At 52.0% G+C, this 21,793-nt stretch overlaps 9 protein-coding genes across 9 annotated transcripts; 6 read left to right on the top strand and 3 right to left on the bottom strand.

The window, feature by feature from the left end:
* Positions 1-458: 458 nt before the first annotated feature.
* On the top strand, positions 459-1,442 carry LRP88_10808 (alpha/beta hydrolase; the record flags this gene model as incomplete). The annotated part of the gene is made up of 1 exon (XM_083247257.1): positions 459-1,442. The coding sequence occupies one exon, from the start codon at positions 459-461 to the stop codon at positions 1,440-1,442; it is 984 nt and encodes a 327-aa protein (XP_083098370.1).
* A 489-nt stretch (positions 1,443-1,931) lies between these two features.
* LRP88_10807 (uncharacterized protein) lies at positions 1,932-3,925 on the bottom strand (the record flags this gene model as incomplete). Its single annotated transcript, XM_083247256.1, has 9 exons — positions 1,932-2,438; positions 2,486-2,544; positions 2,600-2,658; positions 2,710-2,890; positions 2,940-3,173; positions 3,225-3,346; positions 3,402-3,511; positions 3,569-3,691; positions 3,743-3,925. 9 exons carry the CDS (start codon positions 3,923-3,925, stop codon positions 1,932-1,934), a joined length of 1,578 nt encoding a protein of 525 aa, XP_083098369.1.
* Positions 3,926-5,982: 2,057 nt separating this feature from the next.
* On the top strand, positions 5,983-7,961 carry LRP88_10806 (transcription factor domain-containing protein; the record flags this gene model as incomplete). Its single annotated transcript, XM_083247255.1, has 6 exons — positions 5,983-6,034; positions 6,136-6,609; positions 6,659-6,966; positions 7,019-7,152; positions 7,203-7,839; positions 7,914-7,961. 6 exons carry the CDS (start codon positions 5,983-5,985, stop codon positions 7,959-7,961), a joined length of 1,653 nt encoding a protein of 550 aa, XP_083098368.1.
* A 364-nt stretch (positions 7,962-8,325) lies between these two features.
* Positions 8,326-9,057, top strand: LRP88_10805 (sugar O-acetyltransferase; the record flags this gene model as incomplete). Its single annotated transcript, XM_083247254.1, has 2 exons — positions 8,326-8,426; positions 8,487-9,057. 2 exons carry the CDS (start codon positions 8,326-8,328, stop codon positions 9,055-9,057), a joined length of 672 nt encoding a protein of 223 aa, XP_083098367.1.
* Positions 9,058-9,496: 439 nt separating this feature from the next.
* On the bottom strand, positions 9,497-10,378 carry LRP88_10804 (SDR family NAD(P)-dependent oxidoreductase; the record flags this gene model as incomplete). The annotated part of the gene is made up of 3 exons (XM_083247253.1): positions 9,497-9,980; positions 10,028-10,264; positions 10,317-10,378. The coding sequence occupies 3 exons, from the start codon at positions 10,376-10,378 to the stop codon at positions 9,497-9,499; spliced, it is 783 nt and encodes a 260-aa protein (XP_083098366.1).
* A 524-nt stretch (positions 10,379-10,902) lies between these two features.
* On the top strand, positions 10,903-13,000 carry LRP88_10803 (uncharacterized protein; the record flags this gene model as incomplete). Its single annotated transcript, XM_083247252.1, has 3 exons — positions 10,903-11,309; positions 11,357-12,786; positions 12,837-13,000. 3 exons carry the CDS (start codon positions 10,903-10,905, stop codon positions 12,998-13,000), a joined length of 2,001 nt encoding a protein of 666 aa, XP_083098365.1.
* A 746-nt stretch (positions 13,001-13,746) lies between these two features.
* LRP88_10802 (uncharacterized protein) lies at positions 13,747-16,220 on the top strand (the record flags this gene model as incomplete). Its single annotated transcript, XM_083247251.1, has 3 exons — positions 13,747-14,184; positions 14,235-14,984; positions 15,042-16,220. 3 exons carry the CDS (start codon positions 13,747-13,749, stop codon positions 16,218-16,220), a joined length of 2,367 nt encoding a protein of 788 aa, XP_083098364.1.
* Positions 16,221-16,727: 507 nt separating this feature from the next.
* On the bottom strand, positions 16,728-18,607 carry LRP88_10801 (CFEM domain-containing protein; the record flags this gene model as incomplete). The annotated part of the gene is made up of 5 exons (XM_083247250.1): positions 16,728-17,166; positions 17,217-17,889; positions 17,942-18,077; positions 18,130-18,185; positions 18,541-18,607. The coding sequence occupies 5 exons, from the start codon at positions 18,605-18,607 to the stop codon at positions 16,728-16,730; spliced, it is 1,371 nt and encodes a 456-aa protein (XP_083098363.1).
* A 1,381-nt stretch (positions 18,608-19,988) lies between these two features.
* On the top strand, positions 19,989-21,766 carry LRP88_10800 (FAD-dependent oxidoreductase; the record flags this gene model as incomplete). Its single annotated transcript, XM_083247249.1, has 3 exons — positions 19,989-20,239; positions 20,288-20,488; positions 20,536-21,766. The coding sequence occupies 3 exons, from the start codon at positions 19,989-19,991 to the stop codon at positions 21,764-21,766; spliced, it is 1,683 nt and encodes a 560-aa protein (XP_083098362.1).
* Between the last annotated feature and the right edge of the window lie 27 nt (positions 21,767-21,793).

Here is a 21,793-nt window from a genome sequence, read left to right as displayed (position 1 = left end):
CACTCGTCATTGATAGTGGCGGAGTTCCCTGTATCTCGGTACATGATAATATTCTGGATCCGGATCTGATCAGAGGCAGAAAGCAAGACAGATTAATAGCCCACACTTGCTGTCGTTAGGGTTGAATGCCGATTGGTCCTTCAATCATCGATGGATCGACGCTGCGAGCATTACTCAATTAGGCAACGCTACCAACGACCCGAAGCTCCCTCCACACTTCTCCAAGAGAAGCAAGGGGTTGAACCGGCCGACAGAGCTTTTTGGGACTGACTATTGGCATGTTACCGAAAAATGGACATACTCCAAATCTTGTTGGTCACCTGTACACAGCTAGCCGTTTTCTGGAAACCCCCCAAACATTGATAACACGACAACAGGCATTTCCTCCATCTACACAGCATCATTTGTCCATCACCTTGTTTTTATCATCACTAGTTACTTGGCACTCATCAGAAATCATGACGTCCAATGGCACGCCAACCCTCCGATTGCCGCCCTGGGATCCCGAGATCACTGCTGTTGAAGACAATCAGCATCGGCCGATACCCACAAGCTTCGATGAGCTGCTCGAGCTTCGCAGAGAAGAACCTCCTCGAGATGACGCCATCTACAACGACCCAGAGATAGACATCGAAGACACAACTGTGCCAGGCGGAGATGGCCCAATTCGTGCAATTGTGCTGAGAAGCAAGTCTCGGTCAACATCGTCGAAGCTTCGACCTGGCATCCTATTCATTCACGGTGGCGGAAGGGTTATGGGAAATGCCTACGTTGGTCTCGCTGCCGTGAGCGAGTTCGTCAAAGAGCTTGATGCTGTGGTCGTCAGCCCCGAGTACCGTCTGGCCCCGGACTTTCACGGCAGCGCCGCGGTTCAAGACAGCTACGCATCTCTAGTTTGGATGTCCGAGAACCTGAGCAAGCTCAACGTCAATCCGGCTCGTTTCATCATCGCCGGTGTTTCAGCTGGAGCAGGCATTGCCGCAGGAACCTTGCTTTATTCTCGGGATCACAATGGCCCCAAAGTCTGTGCACAGTTGCTTGTATGTCCGATGCTTGATGACAGATTTATCAGCCTGTCGAGTCGACAGTTTGAAAACGGTCGAGGCTTCTACACAGCTTGGGGTCGGTATGCTTGGAAACTTGTTCTCGGTGACGATGCCGAGAAAGGAACTGTCAGCCAGTACGTAGCACCCGGACGTGCTGAAGACTTGTCAGACCTTCCGCCTGCGTATATAGATGCAGGATCTGGCGAGCCATTCCGCGATGAGGACATTGCATACGCTACCAAGCTCTGGGAATGTGGTGTACAGGCAGACTTGCACATTTGGGGAGGAGGATGCCATGGCTTTGATCTGTTTTATCCTACCGAGATAGGTGCCGAAGCTATCAAGACGAGGAACGCCTGGCTACGGAGGGTTTTGAGAGAGCAGAAGGAATCTTAGTTGGGCTAGTGTCTAGACTTCCATCTAGACTTGCAAATAGAGTGGTCATCGATACAACACATTGCTCCAAGTGAAGAGCATGTTACCGAGCATCCTTCGCTTCACCTGCTTCCCGCATTGATCATGCAATAAACCGCGTGGCTACTAAATCAATCTTAGTGGTAAGAATAATAAAAATGAGCTCACAACTCTTTCATCCTAATTGGTAGGATGAATCTCAGAAGTCCAGGTTTGTCTTGGTTCTCGTCTTGAACATCAAATTCTCTAGGTACTTTTCTCCTTTGCCGTGCCACTTAATATCCTCACAAAGTTCCGAACAAGAAACACAGTTATATGGGATAATATGGATTGTATTCCGAAAGCGTCAAGCCAATGCATAGTAGAATACAAAAACCTGCCTATTCTGCAGCCACTCTTCATACACCACTTTAAAAGCAGTCCCTCCAGTACCAACTATTCCTCCTCATCGAAAGATCCTGCCGTACCCCCTTAGACCTGATGATTTTCGCCCTTGAGCATTTGAAGATTGGCCTCCTTGATCATTTCCCAGTCGATATGAGGACCCTCAAACTTCTTCCTGCCCTCGAAGAACCAGAGACCAAGGATAATAGAAAATAGGCCAACGGTGACAACACTGATGTAGTTCATCGTCTCGGTAGTGACGGGCAGAGTTGGAGGCATGCACACAAAGACGCCCAGCACTACGATCCAGAGGATAGAGAAGGTATTGCAGACGTAGCCGAGGACGCCCAGGTTCAGATATCGTGGCGGCAAATGCTCTTTGCGTCCTTGAGTGAGAAGAATTCCCTGAGGAACAGCGTAGGTGATGTTCAAGAACAGAACAGCCGATGTAATAATCGAGTTGAAGGCGCTGGTGGAAGCGAGGTAGAGCAGGCCGTAGATGAGAGTGAAGATGAAGGCCATGATAGTCGTTCGGACGGGGAACTCGAGCTTTCGGTCAACCTTGGAAAAGTAGTGAGAGTACGGGATGCCGTTCTGAAGGAGTTAGTTTTTGGGAGCCCATAATAGCTGGAGAAACCTACATCACGAGCCAAAGCCCAGGCAATGCGGCCACAGGTAACCCACTGGGAGGGGAGAGAGACTAGTAGCTGTGTCAGCATGGGGGACTCGTTGGATAAGACTAAGGAAGAGCGTACAGATGTAGACAACTAGAAGGAGTGCTTCAAGGCCAATGGTGACGTTGCGGTTCCCGGTGCTGTTGCAAAGTCAGCACGTCTATATAAAGATAGTGTAGATGAGCTCTTACGCCTGGTATATAATCTCCATGCTTGGAAGTGGCGAGTGTCGGACGGCATCTAGATCCGTCATGAAAAACATCAGGGCAATAAAGAGAGGCAAGCTAGTAAGCAGGCCGATAAACATAGTCATAATGATGACCTGTGGCACTCTTCTTCCAGGGTGCGACATCTCCTCGCTAATGTGGATGGCTGCTCTGCGTTAGACGACCTCGCTGTCGGTAAGAAGGGGCAATCTTACCTCCGTCAGTGGCACCAAAAGCATACATGCAGTTTGTAATGCCCAAGACCCAGGCTGTGCCCGAGTTCCAGCCGCTCACTCCCAAGCCAGACTGGACGAGGAATGAGGCATTGTTTGTGTGCTTGTGCATCCCCGTGGGAACGAAAAGGAACAGCAACATTCCAAAAATGGAGCAAAAGAGAGTGAACTGGACCATGATCGCTATGCGTTTCGAGGCAACAAACACCGGCACAACTAGAGGCACGTCAGGATCTGTTCTGAGAGTTAGGGGTAGTCGGAGAGTACCTGTGATGAATGCCACGGCAACGTAGAAGAGGTAGATTTGCCAGCTAGTAGCCACAAACTCAGGGTGCACAAAGCTGATCATTCCACCGAGCACAGCAGCGGCAAGCGAGATTCCAGAGCATCTACACAGCATGTCAGACGTCCATCCGGGCATAGCTCACAGGGGGGATTCCTTACGTCACAACCCACCAAGCAAGGGTAGACATCCAGCCGATCGTGAAGGCGGTGAACCGCTTCGTCTTCTCGGGGCTGAGAATATAGCAAAAGTGGTACTGACCACCGGTGGACTGGGGTAAATGCCGTTAGCTATTTGTCGCAGGGATGTCAGGGGTCGTTTATCTCACCGGAAACGCAGAGGCGATCTCGCTCAGACCCAGTGTGATGAGGAACTGCACAACCCAGGCGACGACAAGTGCCAGAATGCAGACCTGAGGTCCTCCATAGACGAGGCTCTGGCCAAAGTTGCTCTAACGAAGTAGTTAGCGATGGTGGCGGAGAGTGGCGAGGAGCACACGAACAATGTATCCGGCCCAGGAGTTGGTGATGGAGAAGCCGAGACCAAGGGCAGAGAACCAGTTGAACTGGCGCTTCAAGTCAGGCCTATGGCCGTTTGCTCGCAGGATAGCGTCATCGAGGTCGTCCGCGATGATGGTGCCTTTAGCAACACTTTCACGATCACCTTCGATAGGTTTACTTTCCATGGCGGGCTTCTCGGTGACTGGCATTGAGAATAATAGTAGATGATAAAGTACCAAGACAAGAGTGTGTTAAGGGATGCTCTTCAGAGAAGGCGAAAGGTCTGTGATGTCCAAACCGATCGTCGTGGACGAGGCTCTTTAAATGAATCCAACCAGCCAGCCAAGGATCCGGGGGTGTGTGACTTTTGATAGCGTCTTAGTTCCTCTAGGCCGGTCGGCGCCTCAACACCATCTCCAAGATAACGTTCTACAAGAGCATCGCTGGCGATAGACAGGGAGAGGGAGGTCGTGATTGGTGCCGAGCCAGCCGTGAGGGGGCGCCGGCGGAAAGGTGTGAACAGGGAAGAGAAACCTTGCATTTGCCCCGGATTTTGGATTTGCAAGGGCTTTTCAACGCCGACCCCGCACTTCTGAGCCTGATGATAGGGGAAGAAGGTGTGTGATAAGGGTATGGTCTAAGAGGTGCTAGTTTAAATTCTAGTAAAAGACAATACTAATATAATATAAAAATATTAAGATTATATATATATGAGGCTATTATATAACATTTTATAAGTAATATATAAAATATATAATATTTAAAATAAATAAATAAATAATTTTTATAAATTTTTAATAATTTTTTTATCAAAGAACTTTTATAATTTTAATTACTTTAAAGTAAATTTATATACATAAGTATTATTAATATAATTTTTTATAATTTTTAATTAGCTTATAATATTTTATTTACTTATATAGCTAATTATATATACTTTTTTAATAAGCACTTAGTTATAAGCACCCTCTCTTATCTTCCACCCCTTATCGCGCAGGCCCACGATCGCAAGCGCGCCTCGTGCACGTTTTCCCTATTCCCATTTCGATCTTAGCGGCCCAGGTTGGGAGTATTTCCTAAAACGGTAAAAGTCAACCTCGCCTCGTTCAGACACACTCCGAGCTCCCGTTCCCATGGCTTGTCCCGGGAGGGGCAATTGTACATTATTAGCCTCAGGCTGAGATGCTCCTCGGCTATGTTCTATATGACGACGGTTGGCCTCGATGGAGTTGAGCGCGATTGAGGATAGTATTGAACCCAAGAGAGAGGTCACCGTGTTGATCGCGTCTCCAAATCTGTTCCCCTCACGAAACTCTCCACTGTGGTTGTGGGACAAGATTGTACCTTGATGGAGATGAAGTCCTCATTCTCAGACACCTTTATCAAGCCTCTTGCCACTCGCGCGACAAGGTCTCTCTGATGCATGCCATCACGATTTTGACTCTCAAATTGCATGTTGAGTGTGCTGGCAGCTCTCCCTGCTTATGTCCTCTCAAGGAAAGAGGCTTGATATCAAGAAGGGGAACGCAATACTCCCCAACCTAATTGTGAGATATAGTCATGAACCCTGTAGACGGGTAGTTGAAGCTCACTTCCGCATCGACTAGTGGAGATGATAAGAAGCGCTGCTCAGCCACTTACTAAGCTCTGGAGCCGGAGCCGGAGCCGGCAGACGAGCGAGCACAAGCTTAATGACAATCTTACACCAGGTCCAAGTTCGATGTTCAGGGTAAGGCGAGTCGATAGAAAAGCTGAATTGTTTCAGCCAGGGTACAGGGTGGCTGATGAAGATGGCCCAAGTAGGAAATTCAGCTATCTTGCAGGCCATGCTGCGCAACCCCCAAGACCGTCATCCAGCCAGCCCAACAATCATCACCAACTCTCAATCTGAAGTTCTCTGAACAAGGACAAGGCTTCAAGAAGACCGTTACAAATCCAAGAATCGCATCACCGCATTAGAAAAAAGTTTCGTCTCAGTTTGGCAGCCCCCGCAGGCGATTACCACACCCACCCTCCTTCATGATAGCATTAGCTCGTTCCGCTAGATCAGCATCAACATTTTCCCCGCACGTTTTGGCCTCTCCACAAAAAGTCTCGTTAATCGGCCGCACTCTGCGTGAGCAAACCACATTTCCTCCCATCAACTTCCCTGTCTAAGCTTGATCATTCCTCTGCTGTTACTCCTACCGCTGTAAACTCGCGCAACTCTAGGCCTCGGCAACTCGCTGCTTTTTGGGCAACAATGGCAACCGACCTCACTTCGACGGTTAAGCGCCCAACGGCTCGGCGCAAGGGTGAGTGGCGCAATCAACTCTGACCTCACTCACAACCCACGGATCATGGCCGTGATACTGCAAGGTCAATACTGAGTGCCCCCAATCTAACTCTCACCTAGACCCTGCCTGTGGCACATGCCGCAAAAAGTGTCGCAAATGCGACCGCAAGCGCCCCATCTGCGATAGATGCCGCACCAAGGGCCTGCACTGCGAGGGATATCCTCCGCGCTTCCAGTTCTGCGAGATGATGACTGTCCCCTTGGCCCGTCGGGGCTCATCGAGTACGAGAAGAGATAGCGTCGCTCTATCCTCCACTCCCTCGTTCCCCATCTCGGGCGAGTCCCCCTCTGGCTCGTCGTCGGCTGCCGTCCCAGAAGCCGTCACCACGGCGTCGGTGACGGACTCGGCTTCTCCGCAGGCTTCTCTGTCGCCAGACCAAGGTCTTCCCGACTCTACCATCCTCAGCCTGCCGTCTCCGGCGTCTGTGTCACATTCTCCGTTTACGCCGGTTCACATCGACTCCACTTCGCCCCTCATCGGAACCCCCGACCTAAGCCAGGACATCATCTCGAACCGTCCTCTCATTGACTACTGTAAGGGACTCAAGCGTGCTCATTGGGCGGCAGCTGACTGCTCTCTCAGTCGACCAGATACTCAGTGAGTATCTCACCATCCACATCCAGGGCACCGACAATCCTTTTAGGATACACGTCCTGCCTCTGGCGTACCAGCATCAGGGTGTTCTTCACGCCCTGCTGGGTCTGACAACTTGCCACATGTATATCTCGGGCAAGAACAGCAGCCAGCACTTTGTCGCCATCTCGCTGCAGTACCGAGTATCGGCGCTGCACTCGCTCGGGGCATTGCTCCTCCAGGAAGAAGTATCAGCCCTCAGCGTCTCCGAGGAGGAGTATGTGCTATGCATGGCCCTACTACTGGTCCTGCATGACGTATGTTGCACTCCCCTATGCTACATACCAAGCTAACGCATATGTTCCCCAGGTCTGCGAGACTGGCGTCTCTTCCCATGGAGCTCACCTAACCGGCGTGTCGTTCCTGTGCAAGAGATTGGCCTGTCCAACCGACTTCTCCACACGATCCAAAGCTAGCATGTTCTTCATATCAGCCTTGGCATGGTGAGCAAGCAGCCACAGACCAGATTACCCCAGACTAACCCAGGATCCAGGCTTGACATGCTGCGGGGCTTCAGCGGCGCCGAGAAGCTCTCCTACTCAGAGGACGTACGTCGCTGCGTGCGCGATCACGGAAGCCTCAGCCTCCACACCCTCGTCGGCTGCCCCCCAGTCATCTTCCACCGGATCGGCCAGGTACTGGAGGCGGGCAAGGCGTTCCGCGCGGGAGACCTGCCGATAGACCAGTTCCAGGCGCTGCTGGACGAGGCCGAAAAGTTCTTTCGCGGTTGGGACCCCGATCAGGCAGTCTACCCCACGGGACACCAGGAATGGAAGCATCTCGCAGAGGCGTACAGACACTCCTGTCTGCTTCGAGTGCTCCGGTTTCCGGATCCGTTTGCCATGTCTTGTGAGGACAGTCGGATCAAGGCATCAGTGGCAGCCATCTTTGACGTCTGCGCAGCCATGCCTCGAGATACCGTCTTTTACAAACGACTACTGTTCCCTCTGTTTCTAGCTGGAGCTGATACATCTTCTCCGCATCAGATGCACTACGCCAGCTGGTGCGTAGGCGAGATCAAGCACGCGACAGGCTTCCAGCATCCAGCCATGACCGAGATGCTCACCAAGGTCTGGGAAGAGAGGAGGACAAACCCCCACGGCTGGTCCAACGTTCCATGGATGGAATTCGTAAGTTGTCCCACCCCTGTCAAGCCCCGTAAGCCATGTCATGGCCTCCACCAAAGCTGACAACTCCTTCACAGACATGTTCAGAGCTTCTACGCGACCAACACGCTTATCTCTTCTTCTAAAGAAGATATGGATCCAATCCCAATGTCGCGGGCTCATATCGGAGCGCGTATCTGCCAAGCAGTGGTATCTCTACCGTGTTTGTTAACGAAACCCGTCATGTTGAAAGATTTCCTCTTTAGTGGGCCTAGCTAGTCATTGATAATGGGTGGCGCGACAGGGAGTTGGGAGTATTTCCTTATTGAGATTAGTTTCCCGCAGGATCCCTTTGGTCGGTGTGGGAACTCCAAAGAAGGTGTGACTTATTCCATGTCCCAACTGCAAGGGTCTTGCAATGTCCACGAGAACATCGTCAAAGCCTTCATTCTTTCTTTCTCCTTCACCTCGTTCCACCTCCAGATTGTTCATTAACATACCGAAGAAACAATGGCTGCCACCGAAAAGTGTCCGATTGAGCTTGAAAAGGCCTCCAAGCTGGCCAATGTGCCTCACTGCGAGCAGTACGAGAGGATGATCTCGGGTATGCTGTTAGTTCAACCCCTCCTCAACCCCTCTCCTCAAGACACAATCCGCTCACATCCTAACAGCTATGACTCCTTCGTCCCCGAACTCGTCAAGGGACGTCTCGACGGTCGCAAGTTCATGCACGAATACAACAACTGGTTCCCCACGAGCGACGACGAATACACACATGAAGCCGTGGCCAAGAAGCGAGCCGAGATGCTGCGCGGGCGACTCGGCCACGTCGCTGATGACGAAGTCTTTGTTGAGCCCCCCTTCCGTGTCGATTACGGCCCGAACGTCTCGGTGGGCAAGAGATTCTATGCCAACTTCGGCCTCACGATCCTAGATTCTGCCATCGTGACGATTGGTGATCGCGTGATGGTTGGCCCTAACGTCATGATTTCGACTGCGACGCACGAGATCGAGGTTGCGAGCCGAAGAGATAATATCGAGTATGCCAAGGCCATAAACATCGGCAACGACTGTTGGATTGGAGGCGGCGTTATAATTCTTCCTGGTGTTACTATCGGTGACGGATGTACGATAGGCGCGGGATCCGTTGTTACGCGAGATATTCCAGCTTGGAGTGTGGCTCTTGGAAGTCCTGCGAGGGTGGTCAAGAAGGTTCCGGAGTTGCCCATGCCTGAAGAGTGAACTTGGATGAGAAATAGATGAATAGAGGTGATAAACGAGTGAGACGGCCGTCCTCGAATACAATACTGTAGATTGGCCATCGCTTTACTGCTGTATCTTACGGAAGAGCTCCTCAGGAGTAAGTGATTTCACCCCCTTCACTACATTCCTACACCCCGTGGGTTTTTAATCGCATCAGAGTTAACCATTCTAGTTATATAATATCGCATATATTGTACATATAAAGCTCAAAAAGGTGCTCATATTGCATTACCGACTGCCTAGTCTTCAACCGGTGTCTACTCTGGATCAATTCCTTCTTTCTCTTAGCCGCCCAAGACCTACTTGCATGAATCACAGACAGCGAGTAACAAGGAATGACCAGCTCTATCAACGCCAAGGGGCGACACAGATACCAGCTCTCGCTATTACTCTCAAACGCTGTTTGCAAGCCAAAACATCAGTTATAAAGTCCGCCATTCGCACAAAGAACAGACCCAGTAGTCCACCTTGCATCATCCGTACAAAGAAACGCAACCAAAGGCGCAATATCATCAACCTCTGCAATCCTGGCAGCAGCCGGCGTAGACTCAATAAGCGGCTGCATATCCTGTCTAAACTGCTCATCACTCTCCTGCCACTGATCCGTAGCAACAGGCCCAGGATTCACACAATTAACAGTGATTCCATGAGATTGGCCAAGTTCCTTTGCCCAGACGCGGGCTAATGACTCGTCGGCCGCTTTTGTGGCGCCGTAGACTGTTTGCCCGGCTACGCCGAGACGGGCGGCTGCTGAGGAGACAAAGACGATGCGGCCGCCGTGGGCGATGTGTGGGATTACGGCTTGGGTGAGGAAGATGGGGCCTTTGACGTTGGTGTCGAAGTGAGTTTGGAAGAGCTCTTCTGTGACTTCATCGAGGTTCGCATCGACTCCCAGGGCGGCGCTGATCAACTGTTAGAATACGTTGTAAACATAAGCAAGAGGACTCACTTGTGTATCAAAATCTCAATCTTTCCAGTCTGGCTCAGCTGCAGCGCGCACTCTACAATCTTGGGGGTATCCTTCATTTTGGACACACTCGCCTGACAGAGTGCCGCCTTGGAGCCGCCGGCCTCGATCTTCTTGACCACATCGAGGGCACGTTGCTTGCTCTTGTCACTGGTGTAGTTGACAACAACATTGGCGCCACGCTGACCCAATTGAACAGCAATGGCGGCACCAATTCCCCTATGGCGATTCGTGTAAGCAGCTGCCGTGTCTCGGAGGATGAAGATCTTACCTGGAAGCGCCGGTGACGATGGCAGTCTTGCCGGTCAGGTCGAGTCCTTTGAAGTCAGGCATGTTGAGCTATCTCTTATCGTCTTTGTGTAAAGAGTGAAATCAAGAACAAATAATCTTGATAGCAGCACGAGGAGTACCCTGGATATAAGTGCTCCGTCTCATGCATCCCTTCCATAGCTTATCTCGCCCCATGATAGCTTCCTGCAGATCAGCCTCGGACCAGCTGCCGGTCCTACCAAAACTAGCAAGGGGCGCAACAAGCCGTGTGCTCCATCCCCAGATGCGGGCAACAGCTTGCATCGCCCCCAGATAAAGGAAGCAGAGCAAACGCGCCTCCCCCGCAGTTCACGCCTGATGCTGGCATTATTTCCTAATACGGTAATCTGGACCATGCGGAGGCGAAGGGACTACCGTTAGCTCGTTCATGACAGATTGCTCCACACTCCAAACTTCGCAGCTTCACCAACCACAAGCCGAGTATAAGACAAGATGCAAGACGCGACAGATTCGAAAGGCAGATCATCTCAAGCAAATCCTCAAGCACTTGCTTTACTCTCTTCAAGAGCTACGAGATCTTTGTCAGAATGTCATCCCACGCCTCCAAGTCTGCTCCTCACCCTCTCGACCCCCTGACTGTCGACGAGGTGCAGGCGGCCTCTCAGATTGTCCACAAGCAAATCGGATGCGCAGACAACGAGATCAGATTCAAGCTTATTGATCTCGCTGAGCCTCCCAAGGACACTACACTTCAGCACCTTCACCACAATGGCCCTGCTCCTGATCGAAGGGCTAGGGTGTACTACCACCTGAAGACTAGCCAGACTCTCTTGATTGCCATTGTTAACCTGGCAACCAAGAGAGTTGAGAAGCTCTATGATGCTCCAAACTCGCAAGGACCTGTCGACTGGCATGAGTATGAGCTCATCACCAGAGCCTGCAACAGCCACCCCGAGGTCTTGGCCGAAGTCGCCAAGCTCAAGCTCCCTCCCAAGTAAGATGCCCTTAAACAAACATCTTGATAGTCATTGACATCTCTAGTGCCCGTCTTCTCAACGACCCTTGGGCTTTTGGCACCGACGACGCCAACGAGCGACGACGACTCTTCCAATGCTACATGTACATCGCTCTCAATGATGACCCCGAAGCCAACCACTACTCCCTACCCCTCCCTCTCGCCCCCATCTTCGACGCACACACCCTCGAGCTCGTCCAGATCGAAAGACTTCCTATGGGCACCGGCGACGAGCTGGACCCCGAGACTCAGCCCTGGGAGCCCGCCCAGCCTGTTGAGTACAGTGCAAACATCATGGGAGAGGATGCTTTTCGAAAGGATCTCAAGCCCCTACAAGTCGTTCAGCCTGAGGGGCCTTCTTTCAAGATCTTTGGTCGTCGCGTTGAATGGCAGAAGTGGTCTTTCCAACTTGGTTGGACTCTTCGAGAAGGTCCCGTTCTTCACGATGTGCAGTACGACGGACGTCCTCTGTTCTACAGAGTATCCATGAGCGAGATGACAGTCCCCTACGGTGACCCTCGATCGCCATATCACCGAAAGCAGGCCTTTGACCTGGGCGACTCTGGCTTTGGTCTTACTTCTAACAGTCTGAGCCTTGGCTGTGATTGTCTCGGCCACATTGCCTACTTCAGTGGTGTTCGGGTCACTGCAGATGGCAAGCCGGCAGTCATGCCCAACGTTGTCTGCATGCACGAGATTGACGATGGTATCGGCTGGAAGCACACCAACTTCCGTAACCACAAGTCCTCGGTGGTCAGGAACAGACAGCTCGTCATCCAGTGCACGGCAACTGTCGCCAACTACGAGTACATCCTGGCCTTTGTGCTCGACCAAGCTGCCAACATCCACATTGAAGTACGAGCCACCGGCATCGTCTCAACCATGCCCATTCGTCAAGGCCTCCAAGTTCCCTGGGGCACAATCGTCGCCCCTGGCGTTCTAGCCGTCAACCACCAACACATTTTCTGCGTCCGAGTCGACCCCTGCCTAGACGGCGACCGAAACAACACAATTACATACGACGAATGCCACCCCGTGATCAACGAACCCGATCTAGACCCCTTCGGCTGCGCCTTCAGAGTAAACACAACACCCATCGAGAAGCCAGGCGGCTACGACCTCGACCTCACCAAGAACCGCACATTCAAGATCATCAACGAGTCCCGCACAAACGCCATCTCCGGAAAGCCCCACGGGTACAAGCTGCACGCTGTGCCGAGCCAGATGCTCATGATGGCTCCTCACACGTTCAACTACCGCCGCGGAATCTTTACTTCAAAGCCCATTTGGGTGACAAAGTACAACGACGACGAGCTATGGGCGTCGGGAGAGTTTACGAACCAGAGCCGAGAGGATACTGGTCTGGCTATCTGGGCGAAGCGTGATGAGAATGTCAAGAATGAGGATGTTGTTCTTTGGCACGCTTTTGGAGTTACTCACGTCACTAGACCCGAAGGTATGTCGCTTCCATTGCCAACTGCTGGTTTTTTACTGACTGTGATCTAGACTTCCCCGTCATGCCTGTCGAAAAGTTTGCCGTGTCGTTGAAGCCCACCAGCTTCTTCGAGGTCAACCCATCCAACGACGTCCCTCGATCCAACCAGAGCGCCAACCAGTCCACGCTACACACCGTTGGACCCGAATCCTGCTGCCGACCTTCACGCATCTAAAGAGAGGAAGACCGAGAGTAAAATAGATTGGTTCACAAAGTCTTGGGGCTAATTGATGCACGATCTTTGTTAGAGATATACAAATTATGCAGAATTACATTACTATCTAGCCTCCTCACGAGTTCTTGTGCTCTTATCTGCCGCGTGATGCAAGCGGCAGAGGGACGGCCCGTCGCTTGAGCTTCTAGACTTGCGACGTGAGCCGTTTTGCCGGTCTTGGCTCCGCGATAGACGCCTCTTATGCCACTATCAACACCAATCATCCAAAAGCAGCAGACTAGAATAACGTGCATACAAACTTGGATCCATGAAAGCCCTTCAGAGCCGCCCAGTTCCAAAACTACAGGGTGGCTGGCTGAAGCTGAACTCGGCCGAGACACCTCCAGGGCCTGGAACCTCTGTCGCTAGCCTCTTTGGTGCTCTAGCTGCCGACGGTTGTCAATAGCGCAGCCAGTTGTGGCTTTGGCTTGACATGATGAAGAGTCCAGACTGAGTAGTTACGTCGAGCTATTCAAAACTATCAGGCAATGTCTTAAAGGGTCGGGTAGAGATTCGTGGGATTGGATGGATGGTGACATGTGATGCAGCTATCTGGACAGCTTTGTTCTCCCGCAATCGGCGGCCTTCCAGGTGGTAGTGGGGATAGAAGACCTATATAAACAAAGCAATCGCATGGAGGCTAGGAAAGTGCTCAGACGATTGATTATCGTTTTCAAGAAGCTCTACGACTATCAACTGCCGTCATCATGTCACAGCCATCAACGCCTGCAACACCAGCCGTATCAGATCGCCTCAAGGCCGGCTCCTCCCTCGGAGTCGACGGCTTAATCAAGTCTCCCAACGGCAACTACGCCTTTGTCCTCCAAAGTGACGGAAACTGCTGCGCGTACGCACCAGGCGGCCGACCCATCTGGTGCTCCAACACCTGGGGCTACCCCAAGCCTGTCACCTGTATCTTGGAGACTGACGGCAACCTCAGGCTGCTGGAGAAAGACGGCAGTGAGAAGTGGTCGAGTGGTAGTGGAGGTCAGGGTACTGCTGACTCTGAACTAATTATCCAAGATGATGGAAATGTTGTTATTAGTACGGATGGCAAGGTCTTTTGGAGCACAAACAGTACACAGGCTCCCCTACCAACTCCTGCAGACACCCCGGCGAACCCATCCAGCCCTACTACCAAGCCTGTAAGCCGTGTCTTAACTTTGATCAAGCATAACAGCTCATCATTGTACAGGCTGTGCCCCCTCCAGCTCCCGCTCCCACGGACCGCCTCAGCCCCGGTACTGCCCTGAATATCAACCAAACCCTGGTGTCTACCAACGGCAGTTACACGCTCATTATGCAACCTGACCACAACTGCGTCATGTACCAAAATGGCAAGGGCCCTCTTTGGTCCGCGGGTATGGCGCCGGGTCTTCCCGCGCAGAGCCTCCTCTTCCGTGCTGATGGAGAGCTCGAGATCCTCGATACATCTGGAGATCCCAAGTGGCAAGCTGGAACGGCGGGTAGAGGCAACAGCACTTCGTACTTTCAGGTCAGAGATGATGGAAACATGGTCATCTGGACTGATAATCAGATCGTGTGGTCCTCCAGGACAGGTCCGGCGTATCCAATGCCGGTAAAGAATCACATTGCCGGCGGACAGAGGATTTTGCCAGGGGAGTTGCTCACGTCCACCAACGGTAACTACACCCTCACTCTCGGCCTCGATCTCAACTTTGTTCTAGCCCAGGGCTCCACAACCACATGGTCTACGGGTGCGGGCGACACCGAAGGTGGCGGCTGGGTTCAGGTTGATACCACAGGCAATATGGCAGTCATTGCAAGCTTTCAAACCCAATGGTCATCGCACACGACGTTCCGAAGGACTCCTGGAAACTGTGTTCTCAAGTTGGGCAACGATGGTGTTGTGGACCTCAAACTCGACGACATTATCGTTTGGTCTACTGACGCATCCAAGGTGCAGACATATGTGCCTCCTGATGTAAGTTCTAACCGAATCTACCTTGACTGATCGAATTGATGCTAACTCTCGTTCAAGTTCATCGCCTACACTTCTGGCAACATATTACTGCCTGGACAATACCTCGCATCCGGCCAATCCATGACTTCTCCAAGCGGAAAGATGACAGTAACACTCTTGGATAGTAGCCAGTTCATCATCCAAAATGTCCCAACAAAAACCAATCTCTTCACATCCAGCCCGCCTCCAAATCTTGATACCTCAATGATGACGATGGGCTACAACAATGACTTGATCCTCTGGGCAGAGAACGGTAGAAAGATCTGGGAGGCTCCTGTCAACACCAATCTACGAGACAACATCTTTGCTAATCACGTTCCGGGAAGCTTGGTGCTCAAAGACTCGGGTGATCTGGCTCTCCACGACATTAACGGGGGTCAAACTATCTGGAGGAGCAACACATCCTGTCCAGCATTCAGCGGTACCGTGTCGGAGCTAAATCTGGGCGAGACTCTTCTCATTGGTCAAAAGATGCAATCACCGAACGGTGTTCACGAGATTACGTTCCTCGCATCTGGTGGTCTTCAGCTCAGCAACACCAGCCTCAACACCAGTGTCGTCTATGAGCCCCCCCTGACGAGCGCAACTGCCAACTCCTTTATCTTTGGTCGGGACAAGGTACTTCAGATCAGTGACGCCAGTAACAACAGTCTATGGCGGAGCAGCAACCGCCATCCAGCTCTCAACACAACCTATGCACCCCCTGGCCCAGATGGTCTCCCTCAGCTGAATGGTGCTCCAGGGCTCATCCTTGACAACGATTGCAACATCTTTGTCCGCAACGGCGATGGCAAGATTCTATGGAAGATTTCGGACATTATTGCATCCATCGGCAACTCTCTCACGCCTGGAGTGACACTCGACAAGGCACACTCTATTAGCTGCGCCGCTACCAGCGCAGGCACCTACGTCGCTCGTATCAGCAGCAAGGGAAACCTGATTCTTCTCCACAAGAGACCATGGGATGAATTCGAGCCGGAGCGACTCATGTGGACGGCCGGAGCCACCAATGCCGATTCCGCCTGGATGTCATCGGATGGGAACTTGTGCGTTGGTTCAGGTGGTACCGCTACGTGGACAAGCAACACTGGTGGTCATTCTGGAGAGGACGGAATTGTTCTTTATGTTCAGCCTGATGGGAACATGTGTATCTATGTTGCTGGAAAGCCCACGTTTTCGACTAACACAGCACACTAGTTGTCCTAGCCAGCCATGTTTTGAAGTAAGAAGGCTAGACTAATCAAGCTGAGTTATGAGTATATTTTCATCTATAATTCTCTTTAGGAAACATCCAGTGACATGCGTTAGTTAATAGGCATATGCAGCCATGGTGGCCCCATTATAGCGTTCATACCAACTTGACAACAACCAACACCCTATCACTCAGTTCTCGGCCCCAGCTGGAGCATTTCAGATCTAACCGGACCCGTGCCGTTCGAGGCTGTCATGACTATCCCAGGAGAGCATACGACCAAACCGACAGAGGCGACCAGTCGTACGAGAACCCAGGATGTGGTCAGTGGTGGTGAGCTGCTTAGAGAATCAAGGGCAAGGCTGGTTCGGGCTTCATCCGAGCCTGGAGTTAATAAAGCCAGCGAGACTGACCACTGAACCACATGCATGCCGGGGGTTAGGGATTTGTGCGCGTTTTAAGTATCCAAAAATCATAATTCATCAGACATAATTACACCCAGGCTCCATGATCTATACCGAAACCCCAGAAACCCCAGATCTAGCGCTCTTCGCATCCAAATCCTTCATATGAACCAAGTGCGTCTCATCACTATCGCCATACTGCACGTCATAGGTACGTTGATACGTAATCCCCCTTGACTCAACCGGCCGACTAGTCGTATCCACCTCTGTAGTAGCATTGGTGCCCAGCTGTCTGGACCTATTCTTGTTTGTGTTTCTTCCAGTGTTGCTAGCGTAGTTGGGATAGTAGCGTCGAGAAGTACCAAGGATCTTGGGGAAGAGTCGGACCAGGAGAATTCGGAGGGAGGGCATGCAGGCGCAAATCATGCCGACGTTGATCTCGATCGTTGACCATTTAGAAACTTCCAGAAACTCCCAAGTCGCATTCTCGGTCTGGGCTTTGAACTTAACAACCGCTCTGAGTCGCAGAATGCTGACAATGGTGACGCTGAATAACAGTTAGCAAGACAGTCTGAATCAGTGAAGGACAACACTTACAAAGTGCCCACACAAAACATCATTCCAACACCGATCTTCTTCTTCCAATCCAGATTGAGTGCCTTGAGCTGCGACAGGGGAACAGCCAGCATCCAAAAATCAAGAGCAATGCTGATGCCAGCGTTGGACCAGGTGATGGCGTTGAGATCAGCACAGTGTCCTTCGTGTTCACCATCCCACTTCTTCCAGAAATAGCTGATGGGTTGGCACTGAAACACAGCCGTAAACACAAAAGCCAATCCAAAAAGACTGTTGAATATGACGGTGGCCCAGAGAGTCCTTCGAACGCCAACAGTCGGAAAGATGCGGAGATAGAAGAATAAGAGGGATAGCTTTAGAAGGGTGACCTGGGCGAAGTAGAGGATAGCCATGACGTGGAAGAAATAGCCAAAGTTGGTGATTTCAGTCGGGGTAAGGGTCCAAATATCACGACCTAAGCCGTTTGCTACCGTGCCGTGGACAGTGATGACTGAGCTCGGGATACCAGAAAGAAAAGTGATGAGCATGAACCAGTCGTCGAGGCCGAGAGGAAGCTTCCAGTAAATCTTTGAGGCAAACCGCTGAACGATGAACAGGCCAGTGATAACGGCAAACGTGTTGGACAAGATCAGGTATTGGTTTGACTTGTCTCGGATAGGTGCGCCACAGCTGGTCATTGTCAAATTGGCCGTGGCTTCATGACAGTTAGCATGGTGCTACCATGTTGACACGGAGTTGAGACCTACCCAACGACTCTTTGACGGTGCATGTCTGCTTGACGCATACGTTCATTTCCAACTGAAGCTGCTCATTAGTGCACATGCAAGCCTGGTCTGCGGCAGAGCATGTCGAGTTTCCGATGGCAGTTGCGAGACATTTAATCTAGATCCATTAGCACAACCACGCAGAGGACTTGAAAAGTAGAAAGTCTCACTGAGCACTCGGGCCAGCCTGCGAGGGCAGCCGAGGTAGAAGACGCAGCCAGACCAGCTGGCAACGCCAAAAGGCAAGCAAATAGGCTCAATCCAAAAAGCATCATGAAGCATCACCAAGAAGAACAAAAAAGACAAGTGGGCAACCGAGAAGGGCTGCTGTCATTTTTATTAAACTTTCACAAGCTAAAACAGCCAGTCCCTTAAAAAAAACCTTTCTAAACCCCGTGGATCCCAGATCGCCGCATCAGTGATTCAAAACATGTGAACGGACTGCAAATAGTCACACACCATTCAAACGCACAGACTTACCCGACACCCAGAGTTGCCTGATTCAGCGCGCCGTATGGTAGCTTCCCCAGAAGATCCCTCTTTTCAGATCCGACAGTCCCTATTTCCGGTGTGGCTCTCACGTGTGGCGTTGGACCAGTTAAGGAGCTTGACGAGAGCGGTAGAAGCTCCGAAAGTTGACTTGTACATATTTGTAGATCCGGGCCGGAGGGCGGGTGGGACCTTTTTGCTCATTGGAGAGGCTACGTGAAGCATGAATCAGGGGTAAAAGAGTTTTTTCAGGAGCAAAATTTGGGATACGAGTAGCTGCACACGCTTGAATGCAGTGATTATTGTGAGGGCTCAATCGGCTTCAAATCAGCTTCAGAGGCGTATTCGCCCATCACTATCGTTGAGATCAAGATACACGAACTGACTGCAGATCAGGATCCAGAAACAAGGCCGCATCAACAGGGGCAAGCCATCGAAAATCACTACGAAAAGTGGCATGATCATCCTCCCTGTCAGATTCAACGCGGAGCAACTCCTGGAGATCCCCTGCTTATCAAAAAATCCACCTCGGTCCTCGGGCAGACACGCATTTGAAGACACTTCCGTCAACGGAACGACAAAAGCCCCTGTTTCCCACCGGACCGTACCAGTTGAGATGGCCCGTGTAAAAAGACGGACCTGAAGTCGTTGTTTCAAAAGGGAAATGATCAGCGGGCTAAGAGATGGATTGAAGTGGATTTTATTTAGCATCGGACCTTTTTTATCGCGAAGAGCGATATTGTATTCCCGTACGGAGTAGGAGTAGGTAGTTCATTACTCGCCTTTGCGAACCATGGTCTTGGCAGCGAGTCAAGGCTGTTCTGTGCTCCTTTAGACCTCTTCTTACCCGTCGATTCGCCGAATTATACCCTCGTTAGCGTTCATGCATTGATCTGTAACAAGTGGAGAACATGTGGCAAAGGATGTCATCAGGGGCTTCCCATATGCTTTAGCTCCGTCAACCACCACATTTTGGCACCAATTCTCTCTCATCCTCGTTCCTCGCTTGTTCTTTGCAAATGCTTACAGAGAACTCCGCCAAGTCCTCGCTAACACACGTGGTTATCCGGGTTGATCCCCCTCGCCAAGACCCAGGCAATAGCATCCCAACGTTATTGGCCTTGGTCAGCCCGTCGACGACGGATAATTCCACTTCCATCCCTAATCTCCGGCCTCACACCTTCGGACGCGAGTCGTCCGGCAAACCGGCGGCGCTGCCAAGAAATCTCTCAACGCTATCGCTGGGCATTTCTGGGGCTCCCCTGCTCCCTTAAGACCAAGCGTCTTGGTCCTAGCTTCCAGAATCAGTAAGGAAGCCATTCATCGCTTGCGGTCGGAAGAATCCTAGTGCGCCTCAGCCGCTTCCTCCGACTCCATTTTCATGCGAATCTACTGTGCGTGCTAGCAAGGACCCCCAGGTCACCCAAGACGGGATGCATCTCTTGGGAGGCCTAGGATGCCATCCTATTAAATACGCAGGAGGACGCCACATCTCTTGTCCATCTCATCCATCAACGCATCTTCAACTTCAACCGCCAAGATGAGAATCACGCAGTCTCTCTCCTGGGCTCTTGCCACCGCCGGCGCTGTCAGCGCTGGCTCTACGCCCAAGTGCCGATGCCTCCCCGGCGACGCCTGCTGGCCTTCTACCAACGTGTGGAGCGAGTTCAACAAGACTGTCAACGGCGGTCTTATTAAGACTGTTCCCATCGGTTCGCCGTGTCATGATCCCACGTATGACGCCGCGGCTTGCTCTGCTCTGCAGACGGCTTGGAAGCTTCCCCAGACTCAGTAAGCTTGAAACTCTGGTGGCTTGAATGGTGTACTAACGCAGCCCAGCTTCGAGTCGTCTTCGTCTGTGATGCAGGCCTTCTTTGCCAACCAGAGCTGTGATCCCTTCTTGGCTGAGTCTCGCCCTTGCACTCTTGGCAACTATGCTGCCTATGCCGTCAAGGTCTCCAATGCCAACCAAGTTGCTGCCGCTGTTCGGTTTGCCAATGACCACAACATCCGCCTGGTTGTGCGCAACACTGGCCATGAGTATGTGTCCACTATACTTCCATTAGACTCGTAACTAACAATGACAGTTACCTTGGCCGCTCTACTGGCGCTGGCTCTCTCGCCATCTGGACTCACTTCATGAAGGACGCTGAAGTCGTTCAGTGGTCCGACAAGCTGTACAACGGCCCTGCCATCAAGCTCGGTGCCGGTATCCAGGGTGCGGACGCCGTCGAGTTTGCCAACTCTCACGGCCTCACCGCCATCTCCGGCGAATGTCCCACCGTCGGTCTTGCTGGCTTCACTCTTGGCGGTGGCCACTCTGCTCTCAGCACCAGCTACGGCCTCGGTGCTGATCAGACCCTTGAGTTCGAAGTTGTCACTGCGGCCGGCAGAGTCGTCAGGGCTTCTGCTTTCGAGAACAGTGACCTCTACTGGGCCCTGAGCGGTGGTGGTGCTGGCAACTTTGCTGTTGTCACCTCCATAACTGTTCGAGCTCACTACACTGGTACTATTGGAGGTGCTACTCTCCAGATGGTTGCCGCTGACAAGGCAACCTTTGATACGGCCGTCGCCAAGTTCCACGAGCTTCTGCCCGCCATGATTGACCACGGTCCTACCGTTATCTACTATGTCACCAGCGGTGTTCTCGTCGTCAAGCCCATCACTCTCGTCAACTCTACCGGAGACTACGTCCGTGATGAGGTTCTCGGCCCCTTCACTAGCTACCTCGCCTCGGTTGGCATCACGCCCGTGGTCTCTTACACCACCCTCAACTACCGCGACCACTACGACACCTACATGGGTCCTCTCCCCAACGGCCACATCGGTGCTTCCGAGTACCAGTACGGAGGCCGTCTCATCCCCCGCTCCGTCATTGAGAACGATAACGACAACTTCCAAAAGGTGATCCGCAACCTCACCGCCAACGGTGTCATCGCCGTCGGCAGCGGTGGCAGCTTCCAGCCCTTCAAGGGCGTCTCCAACGCCGTTCACCCCGCCTGGCGGAAGGCTATCATGTCGATGCAGCTCGCCACCACCTGGGATCCCCTCCGCTGGGACGACATGCTCACGATGCAGAAGCGCATCACCTACGAGTTCATGCCCCAGATCGAGGCCGTCACTCCCGGCAGCGGCACTTACATGAATGAGGCCGACTTCAATCAGCTCAACTGGCAGGAGACTTTCTACGGCGACAACTGGAGCCGTCTTGCTTCCATCAAGAAGAAGTGGGATCCCAAGTCGCTGTTCTACAACCTCAAGGGTGTTGGCAGCGATGCTTGGAGTGTGGCCGCGGATGGTCGCATGTGCCGGGTTTAAATTCGATAATCGACTCGAGGAGTCAAG

This window comes from Fusarium phalaenopsidis (assembly GCF_050370095.1).
Source record: "Fusarium phalaenopsidis strain FUZ10S chromosome Unknown contig_32304, whole genome shotgun sequence".
In the NCBI taxonomy this organism is placed as follows: domain Eukaryota; kingdom Fungi; phylum Ascomycota; class Sordariomycetes; order Hypocreales; family Nectriaceae; genus Fusarium; species Fusarium phalaenopsidis.
This window is presented reverse-complemented; position numbering and strand designations above follow the sequence as displayed.